The sequence below is a fragment of the Silene latifolia genome, chromosome 11 (assembly GCF_048544455.1).
Source record: "Silene latifolia isolate original U9 population chromosome 11, ASM4854445v1, whole genome shotgun sequence".
In the NCBI taxonomy this organism is placed as follows: domain Eukaryota; kingdom Viridiplantae; phylum Streptophyta; class Magnoliopsida; order Caryophyllales; family Caryophyllaceae; genus Silene; species Silene latifolia.
Genome location: NC_133536.1, coordinates 62989918 through 63004973, shown reverse-complemented (window position 1 = coordinate 63004973; position 15056 = coordinate 62989918). Strand labels below are relative to the sequence as shown.

Here is a 15056-nt window from a genome sequence, read left to right as displayed (position 1 = left end):
ATGTCGGTCGACCAGACCGTCAGCCGTGGGGTTGTTGAGGGTGGGTCAGGGGGGTGGGTGGGTCTGGGTGGTGCGTGGGGCTTGGTGTTCAGTTTGTTAGTTGTCTATGTTGTTGTGTACTATTTTTCACCCGTGTACTACATAACGTTTGAGTTCTGCGATTTTTTTAAAAATGTAATAGGTAATTTATTTAGTACCACCACCATCGACCCAGCAACAACAACACCACATGTAGGGGTAGGCATAATCTTGTCTCGACCGGAAAAATGGTTCGGTTTGGACCGGAATGCCTTGTTATTTTCATTTTTTTTCTTAAAATTGTATTTTTTTCGGTCCAATCTGGTCCGATCCGGTCCATTGGACCGAAATTTGAAAAAGTGGGTAATTCCGATCCAACCGGTCCGGTCCGGTCTTGGACCAGAATTTTTCTGGTCCGGTCCCAGACCGAAATTTTTGTAATCTGGTCCGGTCCCGGTCCATGAATTTTGTCGATTCCGGTTCCGGTCTGGTCCGATTTTGGACCAGTGCCCAGCCTAAACCACATGCGACCATGTGCCATGTCTCCAACGACTTACAATTACGTAATGAACAACACAGTATAACACAATTGATAATTCACTAATAAATTAACTCTTTTGTAACTTAAACCCTAATGAAAAAAAAAAAAACTATACAAAGTGTCAATTTAATTATTGATAATATACTAATGAATTAGGGCGATGTTTGGTTGGGGTATTGGAAAAACCCCACCCCTTGTAATCTCGAGAAAAATGATTACGCATCGGATGTATTACCTCATACCCTTCTAGTTTTTGAGTTTTTATATATATATATATTGAGCATTTTAAATTTATAATTTCTATAATAATTTTTTGATGGCAAAACTCAAAATTAATTTAATTTATAAGTAAAGTTTTTTAGCATTGTTGTATTTTTTTTGCTTAATGTTTAAGTGAACGAGTTCAAAAACTTTATGGTAAAAACTCATATTTTTTTTAAATAAAACTCAAAAAATTTATCATAAAACTTAAAAAGTACAAAATCAGATGTATTACCTCAGGTGTATAATCTATGAACTCTGCAATCTCATACCTACCTTCCTCCTTAGGTATTCCCCCTCTATACAATTCTAAAGTGAACCAAATGATAATTAACATGTATGAGGTTCTAATTCCACCATGATATCTCAATACCTGCTCTATAGTCTATACTCGAGTTATCATTCATAATTAAAAAAATTGAAGGAGGTTAACAGTAGAGAGAAGGTAAAGAGAATTATGTTTGAACTTTTTTAGTCAAGGGTAGACAAATGAAAAAGTTGAGATAAAAAGTACTCTAGTGAGTAAAGCGTATTGCGAAAATAAACTCTGACAAATAATCATCAAATACCATTTTAATGATTCCGGCCACAGAAAAGATAATATTTTGTCCAAAATTTAAAATTTGGTATTAAATCTTGTTGCATATGAATGTATTGCCCTTTTCGCTTATTATATGATCAATTTAAATTAACCTCCGTCCTCCCAAATGCCTTAAATAGTGATAGATAACTTTATGGATTTAACAAGTTTGAGAGGAAGAGGGTTCAATTAAATTTGGTCATGTAATACGGCAAATGACAATACAATCATAAGCAACAAGAGTTAGTACCAAATTTCAAATTTTGGACGGAATATTCTCTCTTTTTTTTTTACCGGAATAATTAAATGCGAGCAATATTTAATAAAAGTTATATGTGCAGCGACTAAGTTTCAAAATTTTTTTACTGAAATTTCTCATGATACCCCTTAATTTTGTCAGATTTCCCATGTTACCCCTACTTTTAAGAATCTGCCCATAGTACCTTAAGGTTCCATTTTTGTCCCCGTGGTACCCCTTAATGTAACGACGGTTAACAGAACGTTAACTTTTGATAACGGGCAATAATTATTAAATTAAAAATTAATAAAAAAATATGAAATAAAAATAAAAGTTTGCCATTTTTCATGGTACTCCTGTACTTTATACATTCTTCTTCAGATATCCTTGAGATGTAACAATTTTCCTATGGTACCCTTGAGCAATTTTGTTATAAAGGTTTCCACTAGATTCCTTATTTAAGCAATGTAATAACTTGATAAAGAAGTTATTTTCTTATCATTCTGTGTATCATCTCGATTTACTCTTACTCTTACTCAACATATACATAACTAATGCTAATTTTATGTTAAAATATAAGAGCTTGAACAAAATCTTCATCTTTCCCTTCATGTCATCATTAACGTAATTCCTCAATTCTTTCTTTTAAATTACATTAGCCATGTTTGAATAGTTGTCTAACTTCTTGTACTAAGTTAACATAGTCAAGTAAGTCAGGCAGTCAGGAATCATTTTCTATATAATCTCTTCTTAAATTCATAACCTTGTAAATTTTTTGGATGGCGAGTTGTAATGGCATAACATGATACGAAGTACTTCTTTTGTTGTAATTTAGGGATATCTGGGGAAAAATGTATAAAGTAAAAGGGTACCACGAGAAATGCGCAAACTTTTATTTTAATTTCATATTTTTTATTAATTTTTAATTTAATAATTATTATCACGTCATCAAAAGTTAACTTTCCGTTAACGACCGTTATATTAAGGGGTACAACGGACAGAAAAATAAAACCTTAAGGGTACTACAACGGATTCTTAAAAATAGGGAACCCATGAAAAAATCTGAAAAAATTAGGGGATAACATGAAAAATTTCCAAAAACATTATATTTTATAACTTTATAAGGGATTAATTTTCAAAAATTGGATTATACAAGGATTAATAATCAATTAACCAAAAAGAAATGGAGGCAAAATACGAAAGAACAGGAAAAATATACTCCCTTCTATTCATAATAAATCTCCTCCTTTTTTTTGTTTCATCTATTCATATAACTTTCCCTTTCCCCTTTTTTAATAAAGTTTTATTCTTATTTTAATCACCTCAGCAATATTATACTTTATTATCTTATTTTAATCAACTCACCACACATCAATATTAATATTTAATATTTATTTTAATCACCTAACCCCACAATAATAGCATCATACCTTCACTCTCTCCAATTATCTCACTTTACCACAATACTTCCTCCATTCAACTCCACTCTACCTATTTCACTTTTACACACTATTCACAATTGTGTATTCAATTTCGATTTTCTCTCGATACGTAAGTGAAAATATATTCATGTGAGATCTTGTTTTATTCGTCTTTACGAGTACATTAAAATTATCTAACTTTTATAATTTTTGCAAATACGTAGCTAACAATATTTAACGCGTAAAACACGCGTTGGCAAATGTGAAAAAGGAAAGTGGTAGAGTGGAGTTGAATGGAGGAAGTACTTGCGTATTTGATTCACACTGTCAAGTCAATTCTCGTGCCCCTTCTCAATAGTGAGAGACCGATAGTTATTCCGGATAAGAGGGAGTATAACAAAAGGGCAATACTCCGTAAGAAAGAGGAAGAGAAACAGGGGACACGATCCATTTTTGTCGACAACATGCGTATCCATGACCCGTTTCAAGCCCAATTCGGATCCCTCGTCTCACTGTCCGATGAGGCGCAAACGATGATTCGAGCTGGAGTTGTTTTTATGAGAAAAAGGTGGTGAACTGTCGCTGTCACTGTGGGCCGAGGACGAACGAGTAATGTCACAAGGTAAACTCGAAAAAAGTTAAAAAATGTAACTAAAGTTTTCGGAATTACTTTTTCACATACGAGTTTTACTTTTTCAAATCCGTATGTGAAAAAGTTTTCATTTCCCAGTGGGACGAGCGCCCCTGCTATGTAGTCGGGGTGGAAAAAGGTAAATATTATGGTGAGTCGGGGTGGTATGGAGATGGTGATGATGGGAAAATGGGCTTTGGAATTTGATGATTATCGATAAATCATGGTCATATTAAATAGAAGAGGGCGTATGGATTAAGGAGATGAATGAGTTGGAAGATGAAGGTTTCATCCTTTTTTTTTATGAGGAAGAAGGTGATGGGGGTTCATTTTGATGAAGGTTAAGGAAGAAGAAGGGTTGATGGTGTTCTTTAGGAAGGTGATGGAGATATGAAAGAAGTAACATGATCTTGATAGTTGTATGAAGAATACCAGAGGTAGCAATGTAGGATTGTAGGAGTATTCTCCTTTGGTTTCTCGGCTTTGGGCCGAATAAGAACGGTCCTTCAGCCTGTATCCCGTCTTTGATTAATATCTTTCATGACGACATATTAATCAAAGACGGGATACGGCCTGGACCGTATCAGAGGGTGAAGGAGGCTGATGAGTTTGAGAAACTGATTAAACAAGCCAATCTATTAGTTCTCCTTATTATGGTGAGATATTGTTCTATTATTAGCCTATAGTGTACTTAGTACACTTGTAATTTGTAATGTTGGGTAAGCTAGTTAGTACTGTATTAACTAGGACTTTTGTTGTTGTCGTTGTTGTTCGAGTATTTTGTGGGTTGCTGTACAGGTCGCCAGCCATTTGAGGGGATTTAGCATTTTGGATCTCCCAAATCGTAGTCATAGAAATACAGTGCGTTTTAAGTCTGGGTTCGAGCGTTGTGCAGGTAGGTCCTTGTTGGGTATTGTCAAGCTGCTCATTTCAGTCTCAAGATCTTAAATCAATTTAAGATCTTGTTAGCTCGGGTTATGAGTCTCCAACGCTGACAACTTGAAGTCTTGAATCTTCGGAGTTTGTTTTACGGAACTCCCGAAATAATCTTTTAAGTGAGCGAAGATCCCAAAATGAATGAAACATGATTGAAATGTTTTGCTTAGATGAGCTCCATAATTTATAAATTGAGTTTATTAATTTTGAAATGATTAATTTGTATTATTCAGTGATTAATTAACACGGGTTTTAAGTGTATCATCTTAAGACTGGTTTTGTGGGTTTTGGTCGTGTTATTGCAAGGTCGGGTCAAGCTTAGGTCCTCGGTGAGCCCTCTCAACGAGTGGAACTCGTTCTTAAGGCATGGGAAAGACCTTTTTTTTTTCTTTTTTTTTTTTTTGTGTGTAAAGGAAGCCACAAGAGTGAATACGATGTCGACGGGTTCCGAAGTCATGAGCACCACCCCTCATGACTTTACCTGCTAAGCTAGTTGACATGTGCACCTATCTTTAGTTAAGCGTGTAATATATCATAGGAACATAGTTCCTATATTGTGAAGTAGTAGAGGGTAACTACCCCTAATTTTCAACATGTATTATCGGTGATCCAGAAATAACATATGTGTAGTTCATTGTGTAGACCATTGCCGTATACATGAGGGGATATTAAGGTCTAAAATCATAGTTTGGGTGATTGGATCGAACCATCAGTTCATCAAATTAGGCATTGGGCTGAAATGCAAGTGGTTATGTAAAACTACATTGTTTATTGTTTGTCAACGCCTTCTCCCTTTGTAGTCATATTTGATTTTCATCTGAAATTGCATTGAAATGGTTCTTATACCAGCACTCACCTGTACCATGTAGAGTTGCCATTGATATCCCTACAGTTGAAGTACGATTCCAGAATTTGTGCATTGATGGAGAAGCTTATGTTGGAAATCGAGCTCTGCCATCTATATACAACTCAGTTCTTAATCTGCTAGAGGTTCAGTTTCTTACTTTCATACATTGCAGTTAATTCTTCTCCATTAGCACTTGCTGGCCATTCATTTCTTTTAATTTGCTGGCCATTCATTTCTTTTAATATTTGCTGTAAATGCTGTCTAATTCTGTAGGATGTGTTACATTATCTCCATCTTTCAAACAGTCGAAAAGTGCCTGTATCCATCTTGCATGGGGTGAGTGGAATTATCAAACCTGGCAGGTTGGTAGCATAACAACTAATTGTATGCCTCCTCCATTCAGTTGTGTTCACTACATTTTTCTTTTGTTGGACATTCCAATCAATTCACTACATTTACATTTTGTGTTAGAAATAACTCAAAATGAAGTGAATTCAAGCAAATAGAGGGAGTCGTCTTTAGCTATGTTACTTCAGAGCTCAGACACTGCACTATGGGGGCAAACTCTTTTTGGCGCTTCGTTTTAGGTCAAAAACAAGAATTTTAAAGAAAAGTTTAATCTTCGACACTTGCAGCTCCTAGTGCTTGAGTCTGAGTAATATAGGTCTTGATTCTCGGCTTTATTAGTTATTGGGTTTTGGAAACTAGAGAGTACAACTTAATTGACAGTTTGACACATTGTGTAGAATGGTACTGCTGTTAGGCTCCCCAGGTTCGGGGAAGACAACATTACTTCAAGCTCTGGCGGGTCACCTTAACAAAGGTCTGAAGGTAGGTTTATTTAAAAGCTCTGGCGCTGTAAATGACTGTCTAATTTACAGTGAGTCTTATTGGTGAATACTCTCAGATTTCAGGGAAAACTACGTATAATGGACATGAAATGGATGATTTTGTTGCACAGAGGACCTCTGCATATGTCAGTCAGCATGATTCTCACATTGGAGAGATGACAGTTAGAGAAACTCTTGCCTTTTCAGCTAGATGTCAAGGTGTCGGAACCAATTATGGTAGGTAGTTTCTGTCTTGTTCAAAGTTTTTGAGTTTGATGAAAATTGTATATGATTATATGATTACATTAGACATGCTCGTGGAGCTAATAAGACGGGAAAAGGAAGATAAAGTTATTCCGGATGCTGATATTGATACATATATGAAGGTATGTGTTATTTTTCATTAGACAGGAAAAATACCCTGATAATTTCCACTTCGGTAGTCTTGATTTCTCAGTTAATTCCACTTTTCCTGGACAAATCTCACTTCACCGACTTTGAGATTTGTGTTGAATTCAACTTCGATGACGAGCAATGTTTTGTCCGTATTCAAAATTAATATTATTATTGATTTATCCTCTTGATTATGCTTGGAATTGTTGGAAACATTGTGATTTAAATGAACTTTGAACTTGTGAGTGTTACATCTTTAGGTGACCAAGTGAGAAACCGCTCTAAACTTTAGCCACCAAAATTGAAATTGTGTAATTTGATAACACTAAAGTGGAATTAGCCACAACCTTAGATATCAAAGCGGAAAACATCCAAAATATTATGAAATTATATGTTGGTTTTTTCACTCAAATGGTGTCCCGTGTCTGAAGGCTGCAGCATTAGAGGGGCAGGAGATCAGCATTGTGACTGAGTATATACTCAAGGTACTAACTGAATGCCTATCTACAACATGATTATCAATTATCATCTCAAGAACAAATAAAATCAAATAAAACTTCACTTATGTTTTCTTAAACCATAGATTTTAGGTCTGGATTCATGTGCTGATATGCTGGTTGGGAACGCTATGATAAGAGGGATATCAGGTGGAGAAAAGAAGCGTCTCACCACGGGTAAGTCTCGTTCAAGTTTCATTTCACAGTACCATTTCAAGTTTAGATTAGACAGTTTAACAAGAACTTGGTGTCAGACCATCGTTTGAACTTTGAAGATTTAAGGTGATCCATTTGGTTGTTATTTTTTGGTGATTTAAGGGAGGTCACTTAGGCTTAATTGATAGCATTAACCATTTTGTATTGTTAATGACTCAATTAGACTATTATCGCTCCGAATTGCCCTTTTAGATTTATCTATGATGCTTTGATTATAGTGAAATTTAAATGTCATTTTTAAGATAATTCAGAGGAAGTTAGTGTGATATGGAATTGGAACAAAACCTCCACGACTATATGAATCAGCATTTAAAGGTATTTGAAGTGGTTAGGAAGAAGCTTTCAAGTGATGATATTGATAGTATTGAGAGGCTATTTACTCTTAAGGAAGTAAGGATGACGGTTTTTCAATTAGGACCCTTCAAATCACCAGGGCTAGATGGAGTACATGCTTTCTTTTTCTAAAATGTTGGTATATTGTTAAGGAAGACCATCTTGGCAGCTGTGCTTGGTGCTCTTAAACTCGATAATATTCTAAAAGAGATGAATAGAACTTTTTATTGTTCTTATTCCAAGGTGAGCAAACAATCTTAAGGCCTATTAGCTATTAGCTTGTGCAACGTTATTATGAAAATCGTCACCAACGTGTAATAGACTCAAGAAAGCTATGAGTAAGATGGTGGGTGAATAGGGTGATTACCAAAACGCGTTTGTGTTGTGTTGCTTGCACATGAGCTAATTCATAACATTTCTTTGAGAAGGAAACAAGGGCAGGTTGGCGTTGTTTAAAGCTGACATGAGTAAAGTTTATATTAAAGTTCGGTGGACCGCTGTTAGAGCTACTTTTACAGAAAAAAGGATTGCCACAACATTTTATCCAGCTGATTATGTCATGTGTTCCATCTGTATCATATGAAATCCTTGTTAATGGGTCGCTTCTTAAACAATTCAAGACTACTTATAGTCTCAGACACGATGACCTGCTATTTCTGTTTCTATTTGTTCTTTGCATGGAAGTTCTATCGTTACACTTAATTAAAGGAGAAGAAAAGAAGCTGCTTCGTGGCATTAAATTTGGTAGGATTGGTTTCTGCGGTGTCGCACTTACTTTTTTTTTTTTTTTTTTTTCCTGATAACCCCATTTTGCTTTTTGCATAATTGCATGGTGATCCTGTCGCCGGTAACCAAATAGTACTTTAGGATTTTCTACTTAGAGTTTCAGAGAACTCAAAGTTTGCCGACGAATACCTTGGATTTTATTTGGGCTTACTGACGGGATTTGGGAGGAGCAAAGAAGGAACTTTTTATGGTCGTATTGAATTTGTGCGTAGGCGTGCTTCTATGTATAGAAATTGGGCCTCAATTTTCAATATTGATGTGTGCAAACCGATCTTGCACTCTTAGAGCACATCAAATATATCCCTATTTACTAAAAGAATTGGGCTTATTATTATAGTCTATTCTATAGTTATATCTTGAACTATAAATGGATATAATCTTTTAATTGGATATATTCATAAAATTGAAATGCTCAGAATCTGCACAAATTTGATATGCAAAAGATTTTCCTCCACAGTTTTTATGATAAAAAATTCATTGGTTTTCTATGAAATAAGAAATTGTGGATCAAAATCCCCTATATACTAAAAGATTAACATATCTCTAAATTCTCACGCTTAAATTTCCCGCCTAGGTAATATTCTACTGATTTCCTAATTAACTAGGTTGAAAGCTCGTGCGTTGCACGGGGTAATTAACTTAGTTATAATGAAAGAATATTACAAGGCTTTAATTTTTACATATAATTATTTGTTTACATATGATTACAATATTTCTTTCAATGAAAATAGAAGATAAATACATACACACCTACCGTTTATTATTTATGCGAGAAAAACAAATAATAAATAAATTTCGCTATTGTAGAGATAATAATAGAAACTCTAATAAGAGACCTTTAAGACAATACTTATGAGACTTAAAAGATTTTAGGTTGCTCACATGTAAGTTCAAAAATGACTCATATTGATAATCATAGGAATATAGGATCACCCCAATTCGACTCTTTATACTTTATATATTAACCATATCTATATTATTTTTCAATGTGGGACAAATAACATACCAAGAAATAAACCATCTTTTTCGTACTTAGTACTATACTATATTACTATGTTCGTACGTTTTTGTTTTCTATTTTTTATCATAATTAAATATGTGCAAATAATAAGAAATATATACTCTAATGGTAGCATTTTTTTAACCACGAATCTAATTATATAATTTCCATAATTTTTATTTTTTACGATACTTTTTTGTCAAATGAAATGTATAACTATTTATATAAAATTTATAAACATCACCTAAATATATATAATATAGGAAATGTGTATTGTAATAATTAAAACATTCTCCACATTATTTTTTATATCATATTGTAAAAGCTCTCTAAGACCAGCGGCGGATTTAGCCCATATTTACTAGGGCTATAGCCCTAGATGAATTGACATATAAAATTGAGTGAACAAAGATTACATGAGTATACTATAGCACAGATGGCTTGTATGTTGTCTGCCGACCAAACTATGGGAGTTCAATTCCCACGTAGAGCATTTTTTCAATTAAATTTTTTGTTGTTAGAAAAAGTGCCCATTATTTTCTCGCCATAATCTAATCTTATTGGACAATCTATTATAAATATTTTACTTATTTATATCAAGTAATTATTGATTGTCTGGTATTATTAAGCATTGTACTCCGTAAGTCCCTAACATACGTATTTTTTTGATAAAATATTGTATACTAGTATCGGTTTTCTAAATAAAATGGTTTTCTAAACCGCCTTTCCTTATGCTAATCTTTACTATCGGTTTGCCATATCGATCATGATATATTTTTTTCGTGTATGTATCATATTACAAATTAGTTAAACTAGTAAACTATCTCGATATAAAGGTATGTCGCAAGTAATTTTTTTTTAACATATCCGATTTAGTAGTCTATTAATCTAGCCCTAGATACATTCCATTCCTGGTTCCTGCCCTGTCTAAGACAATAAAGACTCAAAATATATTTTGGGTTGATACCTAAGTTTCAAAGATGCATTCTATTTATAATCATAGGATCACCCACTTTATGCTAGTCTTTCGATGTGGGACAATTCTATTATTTATACGTTCAATTTAGGATATATAACATGCTATGAAGTATACCATCTGTAATATGTGCAAATAATGCGAAACCTATACTTTAATGATAACATTTTTTACCATGGATTTAATCATATTATTTTCATAATTGTTTTTTAACTATATCATTGGATCACCCACCTAGCTTATGCAATTTTTGATCTTTGGGAATATAGAATAAGTATTTTCACTAATCTAATTGTTTAAATTACATATTTTTTTTTCTAACACGAATTTTAATATGAAATGGAGGAATCAATAAAATGTATAAATAAATGTAAAATGCTTTTTTTTTTCTGGTGCGATTTCGATAAATGGTTAAAAATAACGTTGTGTTTTAGTCTTACTTAAATGTTATGAGGCATAATAATTACCTATATTTGAAAGTTAAAAAGATTTAGTTCTACTATTTATCAAAGTAAAAAGTTAATTATTGATTTGTTTGTGTATTCACGATCTTTTTATATAACACCTGATTTTATTATATTTTATAAATTTTCTATCTTAGTGTAGAGATTATCATTATTTATGACAAATTAATAACCAATTTACATATATTTAGCACCATTTTATTTTAAGTTGTGATTTTGACATAAATGAAGTTATTTATACTATCGATTGTCTTAAAATAATCATAATCATATTATAATATCACTAATATATAATCGCCTTTATAATTATTTACGTGATTAATATTTGTATGTTATTGTTGTAACTAAGGCGTGTCATTAATACAAACTCTTATAAGACCTATCTAAGACAATATTTGAGAGACTTAAAATATATAAGAGCTCTCTAAGACAATACTTGGGAGACTCAAAATATTTTGGGTTGATAAGTTTGAAGGATGAATCCTATTTATAATCATGAGATCACCCCACCTTATGGTAATTTTCTGATGTGGGACAATTCAACTATTTGTACGTAGTATATTCATAACACCTCCATTATTTTCAATGTGGAACGAATAATGTTCACTATCAATATTTACTAAACAATATTTATCTCTTAATTTATTTTTATAACATCAATCATCATTTTTAACTTTTAACTTTTACATAAATAAGGCTAATAAAATATCTCATTGGAATTACATATGCAAATTTTCTACCCTTTTCAAAATGGAGGTAAACTGCATTAGTTTAATTAATTGTCAAATTCTCTAATATCTGTATCTAAAATACCCTACACTAGTTCTATACAAAATAATTAACCAAATTATTTTCTTATACAAGATTAAATTGACTATCATATTTTTTACTCTCTTTTTTTAACATATTTCGTAACATATACATTTTAAATATTATATTTCATAATCTTCACCATCATAAGAATTCTCTAACAATTTTCTCTAAAAAAAACCGTACAAATTGTACGCGATCTACACTAGTTAGGAATACAGGATTGCTTTAACCAAACTCTTCTTGCTAAGCAAGCATGGAGAATCCTCAAGTATCCACAATTCCACAAACCCTTTTTTGGGGAAGGTTTTTGGTGCAAAATACAGCCTCAAGTCTTATTAAGGGTGATGCTGATGTTGTTGCTGCTAAAGACCTTGGAACTCGTCGTGGGGTTAGAAGGGGATCATTGGGGATTGTGTCTGCTTATTTCTAATATTGCTTGGAAAGCGGATGTTCATTCAGAATCGGAGTTTGGGTTATAATTGGGTGAATGGATCTATCTCGGTAATAAGATCACTCTCAATGTTAGAGTTCATTTCTAATTTAAGGGATTTAAAAGTGGGTCAATTGATGGATATTGGGAAGAAGTGGAATGAAAATTTACTCAAGGATTTACTCGACGAGTCTTGGGTAGCCAAATCTTGGCCATCCCAATTAGCATGAAGGAGTTACAAGACTCAATCTACTAGCTGAAAACTGCTTCTGGAGTCTATAGTGTTAAAAGTGGATATGATGTGACATTTAAGAAGCTAATGGATACAGTACCAACAAAGGATAGTACCAACAAAGAATAAGAAGAAGACTGTGGACTTTTTGTGAAAAAAGTTCTATGGCATCTAACAAGACCCATGATGTGGAAGATATTATTGTGGAAAATCTTGAAAGATAACCTCTTAATTGGAGAGGAATATAAACGACGTGATAGTAGTGAACAATTAAATTGTGTTCTGTGTGGTAATTCGGGGTGGTATAATCTTTAGACCATCTTTTTCGAGAATGTGTAGTATTCACAAGGCTTACTTATGGGCGACTGGCCCTTTGGGAATTAGATCTTAGAACTGGAGCGAGGTTAGTGTTAAAAAGTGGATGTTAAAAAGTGGATTGTTAATCGGCTTACTTTTTTTTTCTTAAGCTGAAAGACCATAAAGATAAGGTCATCTCCTTTTTTCGTACTATCTATAATGAAGTTGTGTTTAGGAGCCTCAGTTTTAACCCCTATTGGCCTGGTTTGGATGAGGGGATTTGGAGGGAAAGGGAGGTGAGGGGAAGGAAGGGAAACAATATCCTTTGTTTGAATAACAAAAAGGGTGGGAGGGAATCGAGGGGGAGGGATTTGGAGGGATCCATTTCCCTCCTCCCAAGGGAAACCAAAATATTTCCATCATAGGAAAGATAAAGATTTGGAGGGAAATTGTAACCAAATAAACACTCACCCTCCCTTCCCCTCCCTTTCCCTCTACTTTTGCTATCCAAACACACCCTTTGGATTGAGGGATTTGGAGGGAAAAGAAAGGGAGGGAGAGTAGGGGATTTAAAATTCCTTGTTTGGATAGCAAATAAGGGTGGAGGGAAATGGAGGGGGAGGGGTCTGGAGGGATCCATTTCCCCTCCTCGAAGGTAAATCAAAATCTCTTCATAATAGGAAAGATTTGGATGGAAATTGTATCCAAACACCCGCTCTCCCTTCCCCATCCCTTTACCTTCCCTCCTTCCTCCTTCCCCCTCTCCTCCCTTTCCCTCCACTTTTGCTATCCAAACACACCTTAGGAGCTATCAAAAGACTCGAGCCTTGTTTGGATACCAAAATAAGAGGGAAAGGGAGGGGAGGGGAAAGAGGGAAGGGAAAGGGAGGGAAGGGAAGGGGAGGGGGAATGGGGTGTGGGTGTTTGGATATAATGTCCCTCCAAATCTTTCCTATTGTGGAGAGCTTTTGATTAAGCTTGGAGGAGGGAAAATGGATCCCTCCAAATCCCTCCCCCTCCATTTTCCTCCACCCTTATTTCCTATCCAAACAAGGGAATGTAAATCCTCTATTCTCCCTCCCTTTCCTTTCCCTCCAAATCCCTACATCCAAACAAGCCTTAAAGAGTTTTTCTCTCACACACATGGAAGCCGATAAATAATCACCTTCTTTTAGGAGATGTCATTTTGAAGACTCGGGAAAGGAATTGAAGTCTTCTAAAGATAGTATTAGCTCTGGTCTTGATTTTTGATCGGTGAGATTCAAGATGGATGTTGCATGGGGTTGAGATCTCAAAACTGGTCTAGGATGGATGGCATACAATAGGAATGGTGGTATACTGGTATTATTCTTATAATTTCTATGTTTGGTTTTGAACAACCAGCAGGGCAGGCTGAAGCGGTCGTGATTTGACAAGTGCTTTCATGGGCTAAGCAGGCAGGTTATATCCATCTTGCTATATTCTCAGAGCGTCTCCCGGTGATTTTATGGACTTAAGGGTTGGAGATAAAAATCCATTCTATGGGGTAGTCACGGAAGACATCCTTGGCCTATCGAAAATTTTCGTTGTCTTTCAATCTGTTTATCCACCGATCCCTGAATTCGACATCCCATAATCTAGCCAAGCCCATAATCTAGCCGCCGAGGCTAGGAATCCTCCTTACTACTAAGAGAATAAAAATTCTCTTAGTTTTCCCTCCAAAATGAACCAACCTTAATAAGGAAACAACTAAAACTTTCTTTTAATAAATTTTAATAAACTATTATTTTTTCCTTAAAATATAATCTTATTATAATTATACTCTAATCTTTTAATTAAATTCAAAATAATGATTTTTTTTTATTATAATAAAATAAAATTGATATAAACTATAGATATAAGTTGCTAAATTTTTCATAATTCAATAATGATTACTTTAGAAAATAACTTAACACATACTATTAGGTTCGTGACAAAAAAAAGTTCATTAAAAAAATTGGAGAGAATTATAAAATGAAATCCGTAGTTTTATGGTAAAAAAAGTACTTTCATAAAAACACACATTTCATGCATAAGTTTACTCAATTCTCTTTGATTAGTTTTTCATTTCAATTTTTTTTTTGTTTCATCTCAAATACAATGAAGTGAAATATTAAATATTAATGAGGTGTCGATTTAAATAGTACCTTAAAAAATAAATACTATATATATATATATATATATATATATATATAGTGTCAAGTTCTTCTAAGTCCCTTTTTTTTTGAGTCCATAAGTCCCTCCCACAACCATTGGATCATGCATGGTGGAAGGTTGAGATTGAAAGCAAAAAACACA

The 15056-nt window shown here is 33.9% G+C and overlaps 1 protein-coding gene across 9 annotated transcripts in view; it reads left to right on the top strand.

Annotated features, from left to right (window-relative positions):
* The window catches only part of LOC141611698 (pleiotropic drug resistance protein 1-like), a 30651-nt gene that overhangs the window by 2950 nt on the left and 12645 nt on the right, over positions 1-15056 (top strand). For 3 of the 9 annotated variants that reach the window (XM_074430300.1, XM_074430299.1, XM_074430296.1), the window contains exons 1-8: positions 3833-4585; positions 5496-5616; positions 5747-5835; positions 6220-6304; positions 6381-6540; positions 6613-6689; positions 7128-7181; positions 7280-7370. In XM_074430300.1, coding sequence (XP_074286401.1) covers positions 6221-6304; positions 6381-6540; positions 6613-6689; positions 7128-7181; positions 7280-7370 — 466 coding nt within the window. In that variant the 5' untranslated portion in view covers positions 3833-4585; positions 5496-5616; positions 5747-5835; position 6220. Of the gene's footprint in view, positions 1-3832; positions 4586-5495; positions 5617-5746; positions 5836-6219; positions 6305-6380; positions 6541-6612; positions 6690-7127; positions 7182-7279; positions 7371-15056 lie in introns of those variants that run through there. The other 6 variants (XM_074430294.1, XM_074430293.1, XM_074430292.1 and 3 more) reach the window with 3 other exon arrangements.